General features: G+C 39.3%; 2 protein-coding genes across 8 annotated transcripts in view; one reads left to right on the plus strand and one right to left on the minus strand.

Annotated features, from left to right (window-relative positions):
* magi1b (membrane associated guanylate kinase, WW and PDZ domain containing 1b) overlaps positions 1-15,230 on the plus strand; it is a 156,904-nt gene extending 141,674 nt beyond the window's left edge. For 5 of the 7 annotated variants that reach the window (XM_067432300.1, XM_067432301.1, XM_067432303.1 and 2 more), the window contains 7 exons: positions 993-1,295; positions 4,780-4,983; positions 7,965-8,058; positions 8,702-8,789; positions 9,186-9,329; positions 10,319-10,457; positions 13,406-15,230. In XM_067432300.1, the coding sequence (XP_067288401.1) occupies positions 993-1,295; positions 4,780-4,983; positions 7,965-8,058; positions 8,702-8,789; positions 9,186-9,329; positions 10,319-10,457; positions 13,406-14,568 (2,135 nt within the window). In that variant the 3' untranslated portion in view covers positions 14,569-15,230. Of the gene's footprint in view, positions 1-992; positions 1,296-4,779; positions 4,984-7,964; positions 8,059-8,701; positions 8,790-9,185; positions 9,330-10,318; positions 10,458-11,850; positions 11,931-13,405 lie in introns of all 7 variants that reach the window. The other 2 variants (XM_067432306.1, XM_067432304.1) reach the window with 2 other exon arrangements.
* A 2,214-nt stretch (positions 15,231-17,444) lies between these two features.
* On the minus strand, positions 17,445-19,391 carry rhol (rhodopsin, like). Its single transcript, XM_067432307.1, has one exon. It carries the CDS (start codon positions 19,241-19,243, stop codon positions 18,176-18,178), a length of 1,068 nt encoding a protein of 355 aa, XP_067288408.1. The 5' UTR covers positions 19,244-19,391; the 3' UTR covers positions 17,445-18,175.
* Positions 19,392-23,902: the final 4,511 nt, after the last annotated feature.

The raw sequence follows: 23,902 nt of genomic DNA on the forward strand, positions 1-23,902 counted from the left end.
TGCAGCTTACATGTTGCACTCTGTATCCCTTATGTAATGACCAGCATGAATAGTGGAATTGTGAATTATGCAGGATTTTGCGGCCTGATTATCCATTCATATCAGACAGACTTTATTTAAATGAGAGTTCACGGCACATGATAATGAAGGGTACGCCTGCTGACTCTGGCTAATTAAACTATGCATGGCTCTGAGTCCCATATGTCAGGTCTCAAAGTACAAGGTAACCTTTTTCACTGATCCAGGATCACCTACCTAAATACAAGAGCAGAGCAAAGATTATTTTATACTCCCAGGGACATTTAACTTTTATCTGAATGACATGTCCTAACTATAGAAGTTTGTTTCTGCCACGGAATAATAAATAAATGGTTGCAATTTTTTAGCTCTCAGATTTTTTCGGGCAATCGTGTATTTATATCTATAAACTCACAATTCCTGTTATACACATTTAATTCCCATTTCTGAGAAAATAATCCAAGATATTCCAAGATGTATACTATATTTTCTCGCAATTCAGACTATAATAAGAAAAAGAAGAAAAAAGTAAAAAATAAAATAAATATCACAATTACCTTTTTTGGGTTACATTTTATTTTAAGGTGTCATTGTTACATTGTAATTATATATTTAAGTACTGAGAAATATTCATTAACAACATGTAATTACTATAGGGTTAGGGTTGGATTTAGAGATTGATTAATGATTAGTTGAATGTAATTATGCACAATTTCTATTTTACTATGGTAAGTTCATTTAACACATGTAACGAGTACACTGTAAAATAAAATGTTACCCAATTTTTTTTTTATTCCATGGCAAAAATACTTAACCAAGTTATGCAGTTCAGAATCATGTTAGATTATAAACGTGACTGTGAGTTCCTGCCTTTGCCAGTTGCTTGTTGAGTGTTACAAGTGTTTTCTCCTTGACATGCAAAACATAAATCTCTGTGACCTTCCTAACCCTCCCCCAACCTCTTTCTTCCTCAGTGGCAAAGGTGGATGGTGAGATGCCTCCTTCTCCTGCCTCCTCTCACCACAGCAGCACACAGGCTCCATCTCTAACCGAGGAGAAGCGTACGCCACAGGGCAGCCAGAACTCCCTCAACACGGTCAGCTCCGGGTCGGGCTCCACTAGCGGCATCGGCAGCGGAGGCGGGGGCGGCAGCAACAACACGGTTGTCCCCAATGCCATCCAGCCCTACGATGTGGAGATCCAACGTGGAGAGAACGAAGGATTCGGATTTGTTATCGTGTCGTCAGTGTCGAGGCCCGAGGCCGGAACCACTTTCGGTAAGTTTGCTTGGATAGTGCTGTTGTTGAATGAATAGTTTTATTATTAAATAATCCTAACACTTTAGTCTAGGGTCCAATAACTACTTGCTTATTAGCATGCATATTACTAGGATATTAGCTGTTTATTAGTACTTATAAAGCACATATTAAAGCTTAATTCTGCATGGCCATATTATGCATCCCTTAATGGTCAATGGTAAATGGACTGCATTTATGTAGTGCTTTCAACAGACCCTATGGCCATCCAAAGCATGGCCTCATATTCACCCATTCATACACCGACGGCGATGTCAGCCATGTAAGGCACCATCCAGCTGGGGTTAGGTGCCTTGCTCATGGACACCTCGACACTTGGTCAGGTGGAACCGGGGATTGAACCACCAACCACTGGTGGTTGAACCACTGTGCCACTGCCCCCCAATTAAACAATGAATCCTTCCCAATACCTAAACTTAACAACTACCTTACCAACTATTAATAAGCAGTAATAAGGAGTTTGTTGAGACAAAGGTCATAGTTAAAAGTGGGGATTGGACCCTGATCTAAAGTGTGACCTTAATATTTTATGTATTTTTAATATATATCCAGGCAAAGTACATTTAGTCTGCCGATTATTTTAGTTGTAAATTCCTGTAGCTCAGCTGGTGGGGCATAATACTAGCAATACCAACTTGTTAAGTTTTATTCCCAGAAAGCGCTTAAAATGACAAAATGTATAGCTTGAATGCACTGTGCATAATTTTGGATATAATTGTCTGCCTTAGTGTGGTTCTGCCTTAGTGCATTGATGGGAACAAGCAATCACATATTTGCATTTTTGCATATTCACTTCTTTTATATTATAAAGAGAGGAAAGGACTAAGAGATTCACATTCTTCTGGGAGCGTTTTTCCTAGAATGGTGCTTTGGTTGTGGTTTTCACTTTTGGTGGGTGTTGGTTCTTCGGCAATTTTCCTTACGGCAATCTGCATGGCCTGTGATTTTCTTTTTCCGAAGGGCAGTGCTTTTGCAATGCCTGCCTGAAGCAGGGGTCAATATCCACCCTCTCTTCTTGAGGCTGTATTTCTGCTCTACTTCCCAAAACCAGACAAGTCTCCATTACAAAAGATGGCTGTCGACTGATGGCTGTCAGCATTTAGGTTTTCCAAATCTCTCCATTTAATCTCACCAACTTAATTTGTTTTAACACATTTTTCTTAACAACTGTAATGGATAGAGAGATCAAATTAGTAAAAAGGCAAAGCAAGTATGACATCCCATGTTTACAGACTCAGATCCTTCTTCGTCGTGTTCAGCAGAACGCTCGCACTCTTTAAACTCACAATAGTGCCGTTGGCAGCCTTCATGTAAGCGTACGCCGGATCCAGCAGGCTCGGTGATTACTCCACGTGGGAGTTTTGTTCAGAGCGTTATGATGGAAGAGGCAAATGACAGATCCATATTTGAGAGGAATAAAAGGAAAGAGGTGCTTGGCACTCGTTTACTACAGTGATGAAACAAGTTCTTGTGCGAGAGTCACTGTGAACGAGGACCTCAGAGTAAGCAGAGTTTCAGTCATTAGTATTACAATCAAACTACAAATCATCTTCATAGCAGTATGACAGGTGTAACAGGTTAAATTTTATAGTTGTACTAAAATTCCTGCCCAAGTGCCATCACATCGCTTAAATTGATCAAACATACATGTTTCGCAAGATAAGACCACTAAAATTGGTTGATATGAAAAATAATTAAACGATGCTGACCCCTGTTTTATCACATTAAAAGTGTATGAGGGCTGTTCACATAGAACCAGTGGCAGCTCCTGGCCATACATTTAGGTAGGGCAGATTCTGGGTCTTAGCGCTAGTTTATGATAAACATTTTGTACGCTTTATGTCCTATAATCACTGAAAACGTCAGACGCGTTTTTGGCAGAATTCCAATGTCCTTGAGTTATACAGCCTGAGAGTGGCGCTCTAATGATGATTGACAGACTTTAGTACAAACAAACACTTAGAATCACATCTTAGAAATTGCCTTGATGTAGTATTTATTGCATCCAAATGTTGTTTTAGAATATTGTAAGTTGTGTAGGAATTCCAACGAGGAAAAGTGAAGTCATGTCTATGCTCAGAACAAACAGAAAACAGACACAACAGAACTACTATAGAAAAAAGCTATTCACATGTCCATTCACATGTTTAAACTAAAGGGTTTAGATTATTATTAAACTGATACGATACTCCACATAGGAAGAACAGACATGCCAAATAGGCTAGTCACTGACTTGATCCAGACACATAGCTGAAGCAAACTGATAGTGTCTGGGTCTGGAGTGAGGTTTACGTAAGTTAATGTGAAAACAACCGGGGCAGTCTGAACTCTTAAGTCTGCCCCCAATGGCTCTCAATTAGAGCTGGCTGCAGTTCCATTTTTCACCACAGATTTACATTGGAAATTGGGGCGCTATAGAGCTGGACCAGCTGCCCCACTTAGTATCATCATGATACATGCCTGCCGAATCCATGCGCTACATTTTAATATATCCTGCTCAATGTTTTTTAATTCTCTTGCGTTGCTTTTCCATTGTTTTCAAGTGTTTGACCGTTACGCTCACATCTTGCATCTTTTGCTGTGTCCCGTGCAAAAAAAGCAGCGTTCAAGTTAAAAGATTACCTTAAATGTCTTTTTTTCATTCCACTGGCCAGCATCTAGTGTTTTAAAGCACAAAAATGCATTGTGAATGACCCCTTAAGTTTTTTTGTTTATTGTTGCAATACATTGAACTACATGCCTAAATACAAATATTTTATGCATTTGCGAACCTTGGAAGGTGGGATTTTGAATGGAGGGTGTGTGGTTGAATTCAGCACAGTGGCAGAAATTAGCAAAACGGCTAATGGCACCATTAGGGTCACACTACAGTAAGTAAACCACAAAGGGTGAAGTTTAATAATCCTAATATTATCCAGTCATTTTTCATAATTCATCACATAGGCAGAATAGTAGCACAATGCAGTGCTCTGAGAGAATTTCAAGAGTTTACACCTTTTTTCGCATAATGAATAATTAAAAAGCGGTGGTGGTTATTCACAGGATCTGAAGAGCGCTAAAGAAATGATGTTCAGGGTGATCTAGCGTGCATTCAAAAGTGTTTAATATCACCAAATTTAGCAGATTCACTATGTCTGTTCTTGCTGTTAGCACCCCTGTCGCCATATCTTTGCTGTCCATTAAGTAACATGCTTTTGTCTGTCAAGTTTCTTTTGAGGTGTGTTTAGCTTGCAGGGCACAATCTGTGGGCATTCTATGATGTGAATGTTGGCACTTTAGCTTGGTGGCTTGGTGTATTAACCCCTACACATTCTCTCTTTTTCCCTTTTCTCTATTTCTGTTTCTCTTTCTCCATCCCCACCAACAACAAAAAAATAAATAAAAAATCAACAAAATTAACCAATTAATTAAAACTCATACATGCTCAATCACTGTTGGCCAAAAGCTGGAAATGCATGTGTGGCAATGCCTCATAAAATAGGTCGCATCATCGAGGGAAGTCCAGCCGACCGCTGTGGGAAACTAAAAGTTGGAGACCGGATCCTGGCTGTAAACGGCTGCTCCATCACCAATAAGTCCCACTCGGATATCGTCAACCTGATCAAAGAGGCTGGAAACACGGTGACGCTGCGGATCATTCCAGGAGATGGTCAGTTTCTCTCTCTCTCATTCTTTTTCCTTTTGCTCAACCAGCATAGCTGAGATGAGAACATATTGGGCATCTGGATGGGTGCAATATATGTAATAGCACAGCATCTCGGCATACTGCTCTCGTGAGCCTTATGGTAATAATGTAGACAGCACATTCAGCATTATTAGAAGAAGAATAATGAACAGGAACCTGCGAGGGGATCAACAAACTGAATATGCAACACGCTCTTATAACCTTAGAGGCAGAACGCCTTCATATTGTGCTGTTGCAATAATGACAGATGGCACACCAACAAGGTTGGTCGGGGAACAAAGACAGCCGTGCAAAAGCGTCATGCACATTCCAATGTTTCCCCAGAGATTTGAACATTGGTTGCCGGAGGAATGAAAAAAGCAGCATGTCAAAAATCTAAATAGACAAACAGTCTACTCAAAAATTGAAGAACTAGTATACACTGACAATAATGAACAGAGAACAACTGAAAATGAGGGCTATAAATACACAGAGAAACACTAAACTACATAATTAACAAGAAGCAGACGCATGAGGGCAAATCGAAAAGCATGACAACAGAAGAGCATGAACTAAGAGGACACTTTTTTAACAACTTTTTTAAAATTTGGAAAATCTTTGGAAATGAAGTCAGAACTGAACAGTAGGGATTGTTTTAGCAACATATGTATTTGTTAGAAAATATGTTTATATGCTTATTTGTAGAAAACTATATATTCATATAAAATAATAAAATGTATTTATTTATTTATAGATTTTTTTGTTTGTTGTTTTTTTAAAAACTTCCTCTGACCTATATCCAAGTACTAATTAGTTGTAATAAGTGTTTATTTTCTTTGATTAAGTCTCATCTCACCTAGGCCACCAAGTGAGCCAGAACTGACACTGGTTCCCACTCAAAAACGTAAGTGTTGGCCAATGGTATAACAGCTCATGGTATATGCGTGCATGCATGTGCCAGTGTGTCTGTTCACTATACTGAGTGTTTTCCTCAGAGGGAAAGCGGCATGCAGTAAGTGAAGTGGAAGTGAAGTTTCGGCTCTGCTATAATACGTGATGCCAAACACACTTGGGTCCGTCTTGAGTTCTTCATACTCTTTAATTAGAGAGAAGGAGCGCGCTGGCATACTATGGGAATTTCCAAAATTGACAGAATGTGGGTGTCTACGTCTGGTTGTGTTTACAGGAGGGTGAAAACGGTTTTGTGGGTAGTTTTTCTTTTTTGCTTCCCTGAATATTACTTGACTGCAATTACTAAAATGTAGTATTTTAGTTTCTTGCTGGTTTCTGCACTTAATTTATGCATCATTTATAATTTATGCAGTTCTTGTGCTTTCTGAGCGGAGAAAAGAAAAAGAAAAAAAAACCAAGATAAAACCATGAGATGAGGAAAGAGAGTCTGTTCACAGCAGAGTGATGGGGAAAGGCTATTTTAAGATGGTGGGATTCACGGGCTGTGCACTCATCAAAGTCCCCTCTCTCCCCCACAGTGACTGCCCAGTGGGGCGGAATTAAAGCAGCTTTGAGCACAAGCAACAGCAGCCCACATTTCATAGGTGACAGTTGATTTAAGAGTTAGGCCGATGCAGTCAAAGCAAATGATCCGAGATCAATTAAACTAGTATAGTGGTTCACCCAAAAATGGATAAAAGTAGATGTTTTGAAGGATGTTGAAGCTGCTGTTTTCCTTTCGACAAAAGCATACAATTACTACAGTATGTGAAGCTCCAAGAGGCACTATAAAATTACTGTAAAACGTACACTACCATATACAGTATATACAATGTTTTTGAACATTCAGTGTCTTATCCTCAGCAAAACTGTATTTATTTTATTTTTATTTTTTGTTTTTTTTATTACAAATTTAAATGTAACGTATTCCTGGAATCTTCAGCAGCCATTCTCACATGATTAGTCAGAAATCATAATAATATGCTGACAATTATGAAAACTGTTTAATATTTTTGTGGAAACCCCTACCTTTCAAAGGTTTAAAGGTAATTAAGATTTTATTTTATTTTATTTTTTTAAAGGACGCTCTAAATTGATCAAAAGCAACTGTAAAGACTGTAAAATGTTACAAAATATTAAAATAAATTATGTTTTTTGTTTTGTTTTGTTTTTTTACAAAAAAAATGGCTTCCACAAAATCAACATTGATAGTAAAAATAACCATTATTAGTAAGTGAGCACCAACTGTAATTTATAGTAATTAAGCAGCAAATCATCATATTAAAATCAATTCTGAAGGATCATGTGACACTGAATACTGGAGCGATGATTCTGAAAATTCAATAGTAACAATATCTGCAATAATAACAACAGTATAGCATATACTGTTAAAAGCATAAGAGACTTCTTTAAAAAACTTTAGAAAATCATAATTATTCCAAGCTTTTGACTGTTGTGTATGAGATAGGACTTTTTCATTTTTTTTATATTTTCCAAGACCGAAAATTGAGACATTATCTGCAATACATCTAATCTTCTTCATTCAATTTTAAATTGAATTCAAACTTTAACCACAGAATGAACATTATTTTCCATTGAAAGGATAAAATCATACAGATTTGGAACTGCATGAGAGTAAATTAATGATACAGAATATTCATTTCTGGGTGAATTATCCCTTCAACACACGCTGTTGTAATTGTTAATGTGAGGGTAGATTGTGATATGAGATTACAGACAAAAGAGGGAAATTGGGTGTTCGGCTTTGCATGGTATTCAGTTATTAGTCTGTAATGTAATCTGTGAGGAGAAAGCTACAGCCAGAATGATAAATGTGCCGGTGTTCCTGCTGCCCAGTGCACTTGCACAGTGCACTTGTGCTAATGTTTTGTTGTATGGAAAATGGGCCTCTGATGCTTGGTCCACAGGGTACACTTACACACTGCACATGCATTATGGGTAATGATGTGGAGGCTTCTCTATCTTCCTTAACATTTCGGATGTTCCTCCCGCAGAGTCATCCAATGCATCACTGCTGACCAACGCTGAGAAGATTGCAACCATAACTACCACACACACTCCTCAACAGCAAACTGCACCTGAGCCAAGGTACACACCACAGACCTGAACTTAAAAGCATCCATGCCATACAGCCATTTTTAGTTGGGCTAAAAGAAGAATTTGAAGTAATTGGTAACTTTAGAACCTTCTATTGACTATTAGTAAATTTTGCAGCTACATGTCAACTAACTCTCATTAGAATATAGACTGTCTGCTTAATATCTGTTAACACTTTATTGTGAGGGTGACTTATATTGACTATAAGTAACTTTGCAAGTATGTCAACTTATTCTAACCTTAGCAGTCTACTAAGACTCTAATGAGAGTTAGTAGACATGTAGGGGCCACGTTTCTACTGTCAAACTATATGTCATCATTTATTTATGAAAGAAAATCACATCAGGACACTCCATTAAAAATGGAATGTGGCTCCAAAAAAATCACTCAAGTCACATTTAAAAATAAATGAACTTCATTGCATTGGATAAACAATAAATCAAACCAGTTGATATCAGCACTTTTCTGAAAGCTAACTTTTCTGAGCCATTTTTACTGGTTCCTAATTTATTTTTATTTTTTTGATAGCTTGGGGTTAGTAAGAGTTAAGAGTGGCTTAAAGGTCCAAAGGATTTTTGGGGCTGTGATATATCAGTGTTCAATATTTTAAAGTTTTGCCTGTTTTTTTCCCCAGAAACAACACCAAACCAAAACAGGAGTCTTTTGAGTTCAAAGCCCCACAAGCTCCGCCCCCTCCAGCTCCGACACAAACTTCAAATCAGGTACATCGCTCACTCCATTCCCTACGCTGCCATCTCCTTCAGATGTTTTGCCCTCTGAGAGAAGGCATGCCAGTAGTTTGATAAACTGTCAAAAACAAAGGACAGCAAAATGTTTAAAACAAGTGACTTGTATGGTGCTATTTTGGACTTTGAATTGGTGCCTCGTGATTGCTCTGTTTGGCTCCCCCCCCCCCCCCCCCACACACACACCCACCCAAAATACCATCAGAGCCAGATCAATTATTTAAGCTGTTCCTCTGATGATGTTACTATCAAATACATGTTAGGTTCCTGCTGGTGGCTTATGTTCCCTTTGCTGAAATGGGAGCCTTTATGAAAAAAATGCACAATTATAGATTCTTCACTGACCTTGGCATGTATGTGTTGGTGTTTTAGGATGCTGAATTCTACTCTGTTGATCTGGAGAGGGACAATAAAGGCTTTGGTTTCAGCCTTCGAGGGGGTCGAGAGTACAACATGGACCTATATGTGCTGAGACTAGCAGAGGACGGAGCAGCTGTGCGAAACGGAAAGATGAGGGTACGTGCTACTAACCCTACACATGAATGTATATCATGCATTTTTTTCCTTTCCTTTCCTTTCTTTTCTTTTCTTTTTTTATATTATATTATATTAATAGTTATATTATTACTTATTGCTGAAGTTTGATTGGATACAATGCTTTTCTCACCAACAAAACACATATATAAGCATTTTTAAAAGTTTATTTTTAACATTTACTTAAACATTTATTTTGTTTTATTATATTACTAATCTTTTATGATTGATGAAAGTGATCAATCTAAGTTATAGATGAATTTGCTACTGAAGTATGATTGGACAATACCTTTGATGTATTTTATTTCATTTACTGTTGCTACCACAGTTAGAACCCCCCACCCCCTCCACACACACACACACACACACACACACACACACACACACACACACACACACACACACACACACACACACACACAAACACAAACACACACACACACACACACACACACACACACACACACACAAAACATTAAATCTTGTTAGCATCTGTATAACAGATCTGGATCTCAGGACCCAGTCTTGCTTCAGACTTGAATATTTAATTTCTATCCCTATATTTCTGTATTCTAAGAGAAGTCATCTTAGAAGTGATGTTAAAATGTGGATTTTAAAGTAGGCTAAATGAGTCTGTCCATTAGCACCAGTGCTAACAAATGAATTGCACAGCCGCCATTCTAAGCACTGCAAGTTAGATGAGAGGATAGCAACACATAGCGACTCTGTGAAGCGCAGCGAGTTGTCAGCCGAAGACCCATTTATGTGGAAATGGTATTCCCTTGATGGTAAGCTCTGACAGATAACCAGAGGCAGAGAGGAAAAATAGAACAAAGGAAATTCTACCTTCCTCTTCATCTTTAGCTTTCCCTATGCATGATGATGTTTACTGGATGTCACCGCTAAATATAGGTACCATTGCCTTATTTTTATTCTGTCTACATCCTCTCTCCCGCTCTGTATCTCTCTAGGTTGGAGATGAGATCCTGGAGATCAATGGGGAGAGCACCAAGGGCATGAAGCACGCCCGTGCCATTGAACTGATCAAAAACGGTGGCCGAAAAGTCCACCTGGTCCTAAGGAGGGGGGACGGCTCGGTGCCAGAATATGGTGGGTCAATCTACGAGAACATCCCCTTCTCCCCTGTCTTCACACCTTGAGGAGTTTCCCCCCCGGGGGGTCGACAACACCACCACCTCTTCTTTTCTGCGCACTGGTCCTCTCCTCTGACCTCCTCCTGGGTGATGGGCCTTCCTCTTGCTGCTGTTGCCCCCCTTGCCTCTGTGCACTGGGCTACCCTAGGGGACTATGGGATATGTGGCTTTTGGGTGGTGGTTGTGGCACATGCTTTTCGTAATACTTCACAAGAATAAAAAAAAACGCAAAGCGAGGAGGCAGAAATATTAACATTTCTAAAACTGGATATACGTTTATTGTTTTTCAGAGAGAAAAAAAAATATGATAAACTCCTTCATGCCCTCCATTGAGGTGGCATGACGATGTCAGTGAGTTGTAACATATTTATGATATTTATTGAAGGTGAATGTAAGCTACTGAGAAGGGTCTTTAAAGAGACTCCATGACTACAAACGCATTCTGGTATCATTAGCCGTTTCGGTGAAAACTCACAATACTGTACACATATTCACAGATTTTTTTGCACGTTGTACATGTCAACTGCTTCTTTGCCAATGTTGCAGATGGTTCTTAAACGCCACATTCCATTATCGATTTTTTGGTTTGTTTTTTTTGTATCTAACGGATGGTTTTCGGACGTTACATCCTTTCATTTACAGACAGAAAGCAACTCACTTATTGAGCATAATGTCAGTGCCGCATGATGTCAGTGAATATCTAAATGTGTGTTTTTTTTTTCTTTTTTTTTCTTGTCGATTTCCATAATATTTATGGAAAATTCATGTACTAATTTGCCACAGTTATTTTTTATGCTTTTTGTTTTCGGTCTTGGCCATTTAAAGATGCTCATTCATGTATTTTGTCGAGTTCAGAATGTGATATAACGTGTCCTTTCCTGCACCAACATGATATCTCTGTGAGGTTGTATATTTTTATACCATTTTGTACTTGTTTTTCTCATTTTTCTCTTCCATGTCTCACCACTTTTGTTTTCTTTCTGTTTGCAATGTAAACTGCTTCATATGGTGTGTGTGTTTGTGCACATAAGCTTGTTACGGCATCCACATCTCACTGTCTTTGGGTTGATTTGCAGCTGGGCGAGGATGTGTGTGTGAGTGCGTGTGTTCGCGTGTACGTGTGCGCGTTTGGATCCGGCTCTCTGTTACTGTTGTTTTTTCACTCAAGGGTGGGGGCGTTTTATGGACAATCTCTATCTTTGACTAATTGATAAAATAAACACTGTTTCCATTGCAAAAGAGCATAACTCTCTCACGACTGTTGTTTCAGGGATCTAAATACTTTGCTTCTCTCTCTTCTTTTTTATCTACTCTTTTCTGTTGTTCTGGGCTCTTCCTTCCACCCATAGCGATGGTTGCTCCCCAAGTCGGTGCTTGTATGAGATCTGAAAAGACAGGAGAGCCTGCTTTCTACCAAAATCAGACCACGGTTTGTAGATCCCGTGTTCCGTCTCATCACATCTCTGGCAGTTTTCTGTGCTGTGGCTTCCACTCAACTGTACTGTCCCTTGCAAGTTCATTTACACAAGAATGCATTGCCAGTGCTGTGGCCATTCCTGACATTGTGACCTGAATGAGTGGGTTCATTCTTGCATTTAAAGTTTGCTGACATCCCCACAGACGAAATGAAAACATCATCAATGAATGCATTTTTTATTTTTTTATTACTGGGTGTTTCTTTTTGTTTTGTTTTTGTCATGCGTTTCGTTTTTTTTGTCGACGTTTGCCACCCACCAAAGCCATTACCCGGTACAGGTAAATTGTCTCTTTGGATCCATGTCTATCTTAGGCATGTGGAAAATATGTAGCTCGAAAATGGTTCTACTTGTAGAATCTTAATTTTGAACTGCTTCATAAAAGAGTTGCGGGAACAAAAATCTTTGCCTGCAAGTGTTTCCTCAGGTTTGTTACATCTATTTTTTCCTAATCATATGGACATGTCGATCACAAACCAGTTCATTTATGTTTGCTGTTAAATAATTAGACATCAATTCGAACAGGAGGAGCAAATGCATGAGTATCATCATTATCCGCATCAATACTAATTCTATTACACTATTCTTAATTCTTGAAACAGAATCACTAAGTACGTTAACATGCGCACTTAAAACATGCGGTTTTTGCATAGCCGAGTTCCAGTCGTCATTGTAAAAAAAGATCACACGTAACTTCTGTCTTACAATACAGAAGCCAATTGTAGTAACCGCTTGTAGATTAACATGTTCACATGCTGGGTAAAGCTGAGCTATAATCGCATTATTAAGGTTTGTTAGTCCGACTTCACCAAATTACACTACAACTGTTTCAGCTGGACAAAAGACTGGAATACACTACACAACTTTTAAATCCGAACAGATTTTTATACACCAGGCATCACTGTCTTGCCAGCTGTTAAAATGGTTACAAAGAAAAAACTAGACATCATACATTAAATGACTGAAGTTCACTTTAGTCTTTCTTGTCATTACAAACACAACAAATCCATGCAGATGCATTAAAAATGTAAATAGCATGTGCTTTAAAATTGGCTCAAAATATCAAATTCTTTGTGATTTCCTCTGACTAAAATCAATCCGTCTGAAACTAGAGAATCGTGCGTTCATACGCTCCATGATTTTCTATGCAAACTGTAAACTCCGACCACAAGGATTACCTTCAGACTGCAAATATAGGCAAAAGTCATGTAGTGAATTCCAGCCTTGAACTGAAAATCAAGTTTAAAGTGCATGTAAACGTACTTAATGGAGGCACTGTTGTCTAGTCATGGTAACGGCCAAACCAGTATCTGCTTTTCATGGAAATACCGTAAGGATAAAGACACATTCACAATCCATCACATGACATGATGCTTGTTGAGGCACTAAATGATAACCGATTTCACCCATAATTACTCATATCTTACAGACGGCATCAACGACGGCAACGGCCTCAGCGCCGGTGCACAAACTGTTTCGGAAGTGAATGCAGCTCCTCCCGAAAGTCGGCCCCACCCACCATCGGAGTCCAGCAATCCACCAGACCTTCACAAATCATCACGTAATGACGACAAGAGGGGACGTGAGTCGGGCCAACGGGAGCACGGCCACCGGTCAAATCACCGTCACAGCAACCACAGACACCGCTCCCCCGAAAAGAAAAGCAGGAGCAAGGGTCACGGAAAGGACAGCGGAGCTTCAAAGCCTCACAAGAGGAAGGGCGACAAGAAGAGGTCCAGCACGGATGATCATCACCACCACCACCACCACAGCCACAACCAGAACCACCATCACCACCGGAGGCACCACTCCCCAGACAGGCGCAGAGCTCGGAGCGCCGAGAACACCTTGGACAGTCGATACAACCAGCGACAGGGCCGCTCGCCGGATAGACGGCATCAACGTCACTCTTCCCCTCGAAGACACAGTTCACCTCAGCGTTCGCCCCACCGATCTGGTTACCGCCCCATTTCTCCTTACCGCCGTAGATCTCCCTACCGCTCCCCTCAACGCTCCAGATACCAGTCTCCCTCAAGACGCCCTATGGCTTCTTCAGACAAACCCTACAACGATGAGTTCAAGGGGGGGGTTGATGTGACCTTAAAGGAACCTCCTCCTCCAAAGCCTCCATCCCGCTCAGAGAGCATTCCACTTTTGGCGACATCCCTGGACCGGCTCAGTCTGGATAACACCCTACAGAGAGAGCCACCCAGCTACCTTGAATCCTATCGGAATTCGACCCTTCTCCGTGGGGCTTCTCGTGACGGCACCTTTCCCCGCGTTCGGACGCCCGACTCGGTTTCAGCCTTCCGGAACTACAATTCTTTATTGAGGGGCCGCTCCCCTGTGAGAAGCGGGGGCAGACAGGACGGATACCGTAGAATCGAGTCTCCGGTTTCCTACCGGACGAGGAGTCTAAGTCGAGACCTGTCTCCCATCGGAGGGTACCGCGATGAGGAGGAAGAGGAGGTCGGATCCCAGCTGAGCGGGTATTATAGCACGCTCAGATCCAATTACAGTAGAGCTAACAACAACGTGCCCGAGCCGAAGAGGAAGGCCTACAAAGAGAGCTCCAAAGACCTCAGCATCTGATGGGTCGACCAGGAAGGACACCACACCCAGAGCCCACTGTCCACACGAGCCTTCATCCAAGGACTGCGCAGACCCTGGATACTAAATTATTGATTTGAAAACTGGTGTTTTCTCATGGTTGAACATCTTTACAACTCTCAACAGCAGAAGAATGATTTCTTTTCTTTCCATCGAAGTGTCATTTTGGTTTCTTTTATGACCCTTTTTATAAATCTGCTAGCAGTTCTACAGAGTTCGACAACTATGTATAAAGAAAACGATTATGTGCCTAACAGTACCATTCTTGGTGTTTTCTTTTCTTTTTGTTTTTTCTTTTGTTAAACAAAGGACAGCCTTTTGGACTACTGTCCGATTATGAAACTTCTGTTACAGAGAGCCCTCTCATGCACCGAGCAGCTCAGTCAATGTGGTGCTCAGACATATACTGTGCATGTCTTTACACTTTCAATGTCTTTTCTCTCTTTTATTTTCTTTCTCTTCCCCAGTGCCACTGTTTTTTAGACATTTGACCAGAGTATAGCACAAGCCTGCATTCGTTTGTATATTTTTGACAGTTTGCAGTATGTGTACATTCAGAGGTGATCATTTTAAAAGAATGAAGGGATAATGAAAATAAAAACTATGATGATAATGTTCAAAAATAAAAACAGTATATATACACATTTTGATGGTCTTTCTTATAATTCTCAAGCTCACAATGAGGAAATGGGCTAGTTAGCCGGTCGAGCGGAGGAGAACTTGGACTGTGAAGTTTATTCAAGATGGATGCGTGTGGGAGGTAGAGATGGTGTTTAACTGCACTGGCTTCTTTAACACTTTGCCAACATGTCTGGAAAATAAAGAGGAGGAGAGAACAAAGACTTCTTTATCTTCTTGGTGGTTCAAAAGGTGAAGGAAAAGAGATTCAATACACTACCCACGGAGTCGACCGCTTTTTAAAAATCCAGTGAGAACAACTCCTCTCGGGTTATCAGATGAATAAGAGACTGAGCCTTCCTCTCTGGCTTAAAGAGAATGATGTGAATGCATAAAAAGAGAAGCACATCAGGTGTACTTTGTTCTCTGCTACAGCTCCGGTAGGGATAGGGTGGCTAGGGATCGGAGGGAATTAGTAACCTATGTCCTCACTAACATAACTTTACAGAATGATCTTTATTCATCTTTCAGCTAATTTAGGTTGGCCCAAGCCCAACGCAATCTAGGGCTTAAGACGATTTAGTCAATGCCGGCACAGTTTGGTCTATAGCTAGATATTTAAAAGTTATTAATCATGAAAAGATGACTGTGCAGAAGAACAATGTGTGATTGAGAGTTCTGTAGTATCTTGCTCAAGACAAAAGTTCCTGAAATGACAGTGTTAGTTGAGCTACCTGGTGTGAATGGAAATGAATTATATTGACCTCATTTTAGTCCCACTGCTGCGCCCAAGAATAGAAGGCCTACATTTTGGAGAATGAAAAAAGAATTGGAGTGACGTAAGCTACAGACACTGTTGCTTTCCAGCTGTGCAAAGTATGCTGACTTCCCAACATCTAGATCCAAGCAAAGAAATCTGTCTGTCTGTCTGTCTTAACTTCTTGTTAACTGTCTTTAACTGTCTTGTGTTTGATCTATCCATCTATCCATCCCAGCATTTGTGCTCTTCTCTACTGTTTATGCAGGTTTGAATTTGTATTCTGTTGTACATCAGGGGGAGGGTAGGAGGTTTCTGGGTTGCTATAGTTACCTCAAGGTCATTTTTACAGAGTTTCCTATAGGCACTTGATTCCAGAGAGCAAGGCTCAAAAACCATAAAACGCAGATAAAAAAAATAATGATCATGGAAACATTGATTGGACTTTAAATGTTTAATTTTCCACGCTTACATACAGAAAATGCATTTGATTATAATTGACTTTTGCAGTCAATGTCATTGTCAATTGTGCCTTGATCATTGTAAGGAAAATACATTTCTACGTTTTACCATTAACTGTTCGATTTTGTAGTCTAGATTTCAGTACATACAGTAAATTACATTGTATTATATATTTCAGTGTATATATATATATATATATATATATATATATATATATATATATATATATATATATATATACACACATTGTATAATAATAAATAATAAAAAATATATACATAATATATATTTTAAAATGTAATTTATTCCTGTGATGGCAAAGCTGAGTTTTCAGCATCATTACTCCAGTCTTCAATCGCATGATCCTTCAGAAATCATTCTAATATGCTGATTTGATGCTCAAGAAACATTTCTTATCATTATGAATGTTGAAAACAATTGTGCTTCTTAATATTTTTGCAGAAACTGTTATGTTACTTTTGATGAATTTAATGTATTCTTGCTAAATAAAAGTATTAATGTCTCTAAAAAATCAAATATAGAGTACAGCGGGACTAAAGGCACACCTTAAGAAAGAAATATGCTTTTTATTACTCCCATAGTGTATGATCACCCCACACAGGGTAAAATGCTCACTCACCAGCATGGGGCAAGAGGCTCAAATTAGTTATACAAATATTTTAGCTAAAATAATATGTTTTTAATCATATCTAATTTAATACTTGTTCAAAATAATCACTTTTACAAAGTTTAGTGTTTTGTTTATTTTTATGAATACTTTATATTCTTATATTGATGAATACTTGAAATACTATTTTTTTCTTCCAATACTGTGATTAAATATGTTAATATAAAAATATATTTAAAAAATATATCAAATATTTAATAAAGTAAAGATTCTGAAACCACTGAATGAAATCTAATAATGCTTTAATATAGATTTAGAGTAATAACAATAAATCTTATTTTTATTATGGTTTCATTATAAATATGATGATTAACTCTAATGTGGACACCCAACTTAATATATAACATTTACCGTCTAAATCTGACCATGTCATGTCAACAAATGGAAAAGTCAGCGAACTATTTATCATGCTAGTTAGGCTACTGTGCCTTTCGCCCCATGTGCTTTGTACCCCAAATACCATAATTTGAAAATCATTAAGAAGATCCTTTGTCTAAAAAAAAAAAAACAATCATTTTAGTGACTCTCATTTAAAAAAATTCAATAAAAAAATTAAAAATTAGATCAAGTTAGCATCAACTTTGTGCTGCTGCCCACGATTACATCAAGGATCAGCCAAATTTCCATTTCCATCAGTTTCATAAAGTGCTACGACAAGTTTTTTTGCTAGTGGTTTAGAGGAAAATTAAATCAAAGGAGCCTTTAGCCCTGTTGTACCCTATATAAAATCCCAATTAATGTTTAAAATTAGGATTTGAACCCAGGTCCTCTTGCACATTAGGAGTTGGAAGAAATACTAGATGCGCGATGCCTCTGAATTCACTCATACATAAAGTGCTGTTCTTCACACGCTATAATAATAGTAATTGCACATATTGTAATTTTTATATAAAATCATTTTATCCCATTCATAGTCGCTGTTTTGAAACGCCTGTGTGCTGCGAAACTGGTGAACAACTTCATCTGCCGTTTCAGAGTTTTCCATATGACCTTACAGCGAAGTAGCTGTCATAGGTGGCAGGCAGTCGAATTGGGTTTTCCGCAAATAACCTGGAGCATGACCCTCAGGCAGAAGACGCAGAGCTGGAGGAGACGGATGAGGTCTCTGTCTTGGATTTTGAGGTGGAGCTGTCTTCCTCCTCATCCTGGAAGGGATCCTTTCCACAGAAGACTATTAACATCACGGAGTGACGGAACTGCTTATTCATGAAGATGTAAATGAGCGGGTTGTAGAGCGCTGAGCTCTTGGCAAAGAATGCCGGGATGGTCATGAAAATGGGGCTGAACTGACTCCCCTGGTGGGTGAAGATATACCAGGCGACGCTGGCGTAGGGGAGCCAACATATTAGGAAAGCGATGACCATTAGGATTACCATTCGGGTGACTTCTCTCTCGGCCCTCTGGGTAGTCTCGGATTCTTGCTGCTGGGCGGCTGCTACCTTGACGGTGCAGAGCAGACGGCCATAGCAGAAAGAAATGATGGTGAGAGGGATGGAGAAGTGCACAACGAACATGTAGATAACAAAAGACTCGTTTTCAGTTTCAGGATTCAACGTGTAATAATCCACTCCGCACGAACACTGCAGGCCCTCAGGAATGTAGCGGGACCATCCGATTAGAGGCGGTATGGCGCACGTACAGGCCATTGTCCAGGAAAAGGCAACGCCGAAGGTGGCGTGGAGTTGCGTGAAGCGAAATTTGGAGAAGGGCTTGCAGACGACCACCCATCTCTCGACAGCCAAGACAACCAGAGACCAGAGCCCGATCTCACCGCCGAGCGTAGCGAAGAGGCCCTCCATGTTGCAGCCAGCACGTCCTAGGACGAAATATCCATGTAAGGAGGTGTAGAAGGTGGTCGTGAATCCACCAAACACCATAAAGAGGTCAGCCACCGCTAAGTTCAGAAGGATGTAGTTCAGCGGGGTCCGAAGCTTCGTGTTTTCAATGGTCACGTACAGTGTGAGGCCATTGACGGGGGTGCAGGTGACGATGAGGAACAGCATGTACGCCGCCACACAATAAAATGCCAATGGCGATGCCAGGTAGAATTGTGGGTACTCGTAAGGGCTGCGTACCACCCCAGTCACATTGGACATGGGAACGTAAAAGTCCGGTCCCTCCGTGCCATTCATGATCGCTGGTTGGTTTCTCCACCCCTCGCTGTAGGTCCGTTTGGTCTGGAAAATTGAGCACACTCCGTTTAGGTGCCTTAATAGGACAGATTATAGATTAGCATATTTGACTGCTCAGCAGAATATGGTTTAGACAGTGCTTATGTTAATCTCTGCCAACACTGACACACTTGCACTACACTCATGGTGTTATCAGGTTATGTGGATTTAATCTGTCTACATCAATTGGGGTAAACAGATCAGTTGGTGCGTACAGCAGTTTAGTACAACACACCTCGCATTGTTTTCTTATTCATTACACACATCTTTAACATATTCATTTATAATTTTACTCAACAACAATTAAAGAGGCCTACATTTTCTATAACCTATATGATCTTGCTTTTGTAAGTTTTTCTCTAGTGTTAATCAGCTTTTTTATTTGTTTTCTATTTTGTAGAGGTAATGCTAGTAATTCATATTTGACCTTAAAGTGGCTTGATGTTGCCTTTTCCGGTCATGAGTAACGCTGGTCTGTTTATCATATTAGATACATTTAAGTGTGTTTAAAATGATGTTATGACGTTACTCTGTGTGCGTTCACTCAGCAGTTGCTGTGACACTTGTTGCACACTGCTAAGAGTAAAGCTTCTGCAGAATAACACCGGAAACCGAGGGTAACGCAGATATGACAGGCCACTCCCTCATACGATATGCTCAGATGTCCCGGTTCATTGGTTAAAATAGCAATTTTCTCACAATTTACAAATAGTTGGAAACAGGGCCGGCGCTAGCTCAAATGCCGCTCTAGGCAGAGCACGATCGTGCCGCCCCCCACCTCACACTCACAATTAGGTATCCTTAAGATGCATGTACATACGAATTAATATGTTCTTTATCTATGAAATGACACTAAAATAAAAACGTGCAGGCATGTTTTCAGATTTTATTTTTCATTCTGCAACGTGAAAAAAGTACACAGTGCTACAGCTGCATATCATTTCTGTTTTATAATAGACAGTGTACAGAATAAAACTAGAGCCCTGCACGGGCCTCAAGTCTAGGCTTATTGGCCCGAGACTGGAGGCCGGGTTTTTTTTTTTTTTTTTTTTTTTTTTTTTTTTTGACATTGTTGCAGCCATTAAAATAGTTCTGTTTTGTATTTAATGTCAAAGTAGATATATTTCGTTTCGTTTCTTTATTAAGTTAATTTAGAAAAATGTTTAGAGCATTTTTTTGTTTGTTAAATTAAAGTTTTATTTTTTTTAAGTGACCAAGCGGCCAGCGGCCGACAGTGAGTTAACCGCATATTTAATCGATTTAGTCTCTCAAATCAACTCTTGGCTTGTCTTGCCTATAATAAAATCCATAGATATAAAACACTTCAAGCATCACAATGTTAGTTAATTTCGCCTACTATTACCACCACAGTAAAAGGCATTTTGACGAGCTGAGGCAGGCTGATTCTGCTCGCGGCTCTCGCAAACGGAGCTAAACAAATAAAAATAAAAAAAGAACATGCAGGTTGTCTTATAGCCTACCTTACACCTACGCAAAATGAATATAAATCCGATCTTCAATTCCCGTTGTATATGCTCATTTAACGGAGTTTACAGCAACGAAAGCATAAGATTAGATGCATTTATTCAGCAGCTCATTTCAAATTCAAAGACCACATAAGAGAGAGCGCGACCTAAGCGCACAATAATTTAGTCATTTCGCAATCAGATAAATACCTGTTATAAATAACGAATGAAGGAACCAGTTGTGAAAAGGCCATAACGCCGGGGACACACTGCAAGCGTGTCGTGAGCATCTCGGCTGCGTGGCGTGTCCGTTTTTATTTCGGCTCCCATGTTAAACGGTTAGAGCTTGCATACTGCCTACGTCGGTCCGAGCCGCGCGGAAAACGCGTGCATGCTTCAAATAGAAGATACGCCTATTTTCACGCGACACGCGAGCGTGTTGGAAGCGTTTCCAGGCGAAATATAATAGGAAAAGATGTGTATATGCCATTTTGACACGAATACATATTAATAAAAATGACATTTTCATGTTTGAAAGTCTGTACATAAATGCAGATATAGGCCGAATTGTAATAATAAAAAACAATATAATTATCGATTTTGAAATATTAAACCAATACAAAACGAAATATTCTGTAGCCTTTTGCAGTCAATACCATGGATATGGTATGGGCCGGCTATACTGCCGGCGTTGTCTTTGCTGTATCAATAGCCAATATATTTATATTTAACATGAAGTATAGGGCTTCCCTGTACATTAATATCAGCAGACGCCCCACGGATGACACGCAACATAAACGCCACGCTTACAAGAAACGCGCGCTGCTGCTGCTGACGCGGACTCTGAACTTATGCTCTGAACACTGTGCGAGCCATATCTTGACAGTCGCGTTAGCTATTATGGTCTCCTGTTGTTTCCACCAGCAGAACATCTCTAAACATATGCAATATGCAAACATATATTTATCTCATTGGAGGTTTCGATTTTTTTCTTGACTGATACACACAAACACACATTCACATAATAGCCTACATTTCAGAAGCGTGCTCGTCGGGCTTTCGCAGCGGCAAAGGGCTTTGATTGCGTCCTCGAGTTTAACTTTTTCAGCTAGTTCGTGCTCAATTGCAATTGTTGCTAGTCCATTGAGTCTGTCTTCCCAGCAAGCAATAGCCGTCATTTCACCGTCTAGGTTAACTATAGACCTGATATAGTCCGGCTATGAGTAGACCACTTTTAGCCAAAAGAATCTTGAATTTGGTTACATCTAATTTTTGTCCAAACAATTTGTGAGATGTATGATATTCCATCATGTAAGCAAAGTTAACAGTGATTACAAGGTGTTTGGTATCATTTCTTTAAAATGATATGTGCATAGGCTGTGTGTAGCCACGGTTTAGCTCCTATACAGACCGGCTATTCGTAGCCCACTTTTAGTCAAAAGACAAAACTGATTAATTTTAGTTTTTGGCAATGTAGCACATGATATGGTTAATATTACATCATGTTCGCATTGTCAATAATATCTGCAAGATGTGTCATTTCATGTCATGGTCTATCTATAGCCACGATTTAGCTCTGAATTGGACGGGCTATGTGTAGTCTGCTTTTAGCCCACCCATTTGTAAACATTTGAATAAGTTTTAGCTTTGCTGTCCCCCATAACATTCACTTAAAATGTAAGACAGTCAAAGAAAATCGTAAGCTAGATATATTTGAAAAAAAAAAAAAAAAAAAAAAAAAATTACAACTCTCAACCGCTAGGTGGCAACTGTAGCCTGTACTACTGGCAACGGCAGATATCGCGAAAAACATTTCTGTCGGTTGGAGTGGATTTTTTTTTTTACACAAGAAGAGGAGAACGGAGAACAACAACGGGCAACAGTAAACGTTAAAGGACATGATTAGCCCTTGTAAGTATCTGTGTTTTCGTTTTGACATATGCTCATTATATACATTATTTGTTATCGTGTATGAACGGTGAGATTTTAGCTTAGTAACATTATAGAATGAAGCCATGTGGTTAGCATGCTACATGTACACCTTCAAGGGGATAAACAAGAAACGTGCAACCTATAATAATTTGTTATGAAAGCCACAAATATTCTTTTACTCTTTGGATCATTATATGAAAATATGAGTCTTTGAATTGGCAAGGCAAAATTGAATGGCATATTTTACCAAGCCAAAAGTGCTTTACATAAAAGCAACATTGGGGAATTTAAAAAATCAATATAAGAAGACATTGTTAAAAAAAACATGATAACAGGAGAGTAAAACTTGCAGTGCAGTGTAAGAAATGTATCATTATTCCTTTCCAGTTAATAAAAGGCAGTGGCAAAGATTAAACCCTGATTTAAAATAAATGAAGAGTTGCCGGAGGACTGCAGGTTTTCTTTGAGTTTGTTCAAGATATGTTACGTATAAAAACTGAATTCTGCTTCTCCATGTTTAGTTTTGACTCGGGGGACAGAAAGCAGACCTGACCCAGATGACCGGAGAGGATGGTTCATAATGCGACAGACGATCAGAAATTCACTTTTGCCTTAAACCATTCAATGCTTTTCCAATCATCTACCTCAGGGTCCTAATGCAACATAATGGCTAAAATATCTTTTAAACACAAAAATTTAAATTCTGCCATTTACTCGCCTTCAAGTTGTTTCTTTTCGTCTGTTGAACACAAAAGAAGATATTTTGAAGAACCTGGATAATCAAAAGCTTTATGGGCCCCATTGACTTCCATTGTATTTATTTTCCTACAATGAAAGTCAGTGGCTACCATCAAATACCTGGTTACCAACATTCTTCAAAATATATATTTTTGTGTGTTCAACAGAAGAAAGAATCCCATACAGGTTTGGAACAACTTGAGGGTGAGTAAATGATGACTATCTCTTTAAACATGTCACATACATGTATCTTAACCTTTTATTGCCCAGCTCTAGTGCGCATCCAAGCAAAAGAGAATGACTTCATCACAATTACTTTAAATAAAGTAAACAATTATGATGTCAACATTGCTTTTCTTGTGCAACGTTTTGTTTCTTATTTGGCAGATGCCATGATGACCGACTTACCAGCGGCAACAGAGTTTATATATATATATATATATATATTTTTTATTACGTTGTTAATATTCCATATTTCTTGTCC

This window comes from Pseudorasbora parva, chromosome 22, assembly GCF_024679245.1.
Source record: "Pseudorasbora parva isolate DD20220531a chromosome 22, ASM2467924v1, whole genome shotgun sequence".
In the NCBI taxonomy this organism is placed as follows: domain Eukaryota; kingdom Metazoa; phylum Chordata; class Actinopteri; order Cypriniformes; family Gobionidae; genus Pseudorasbora; species Pseudorasbora parva.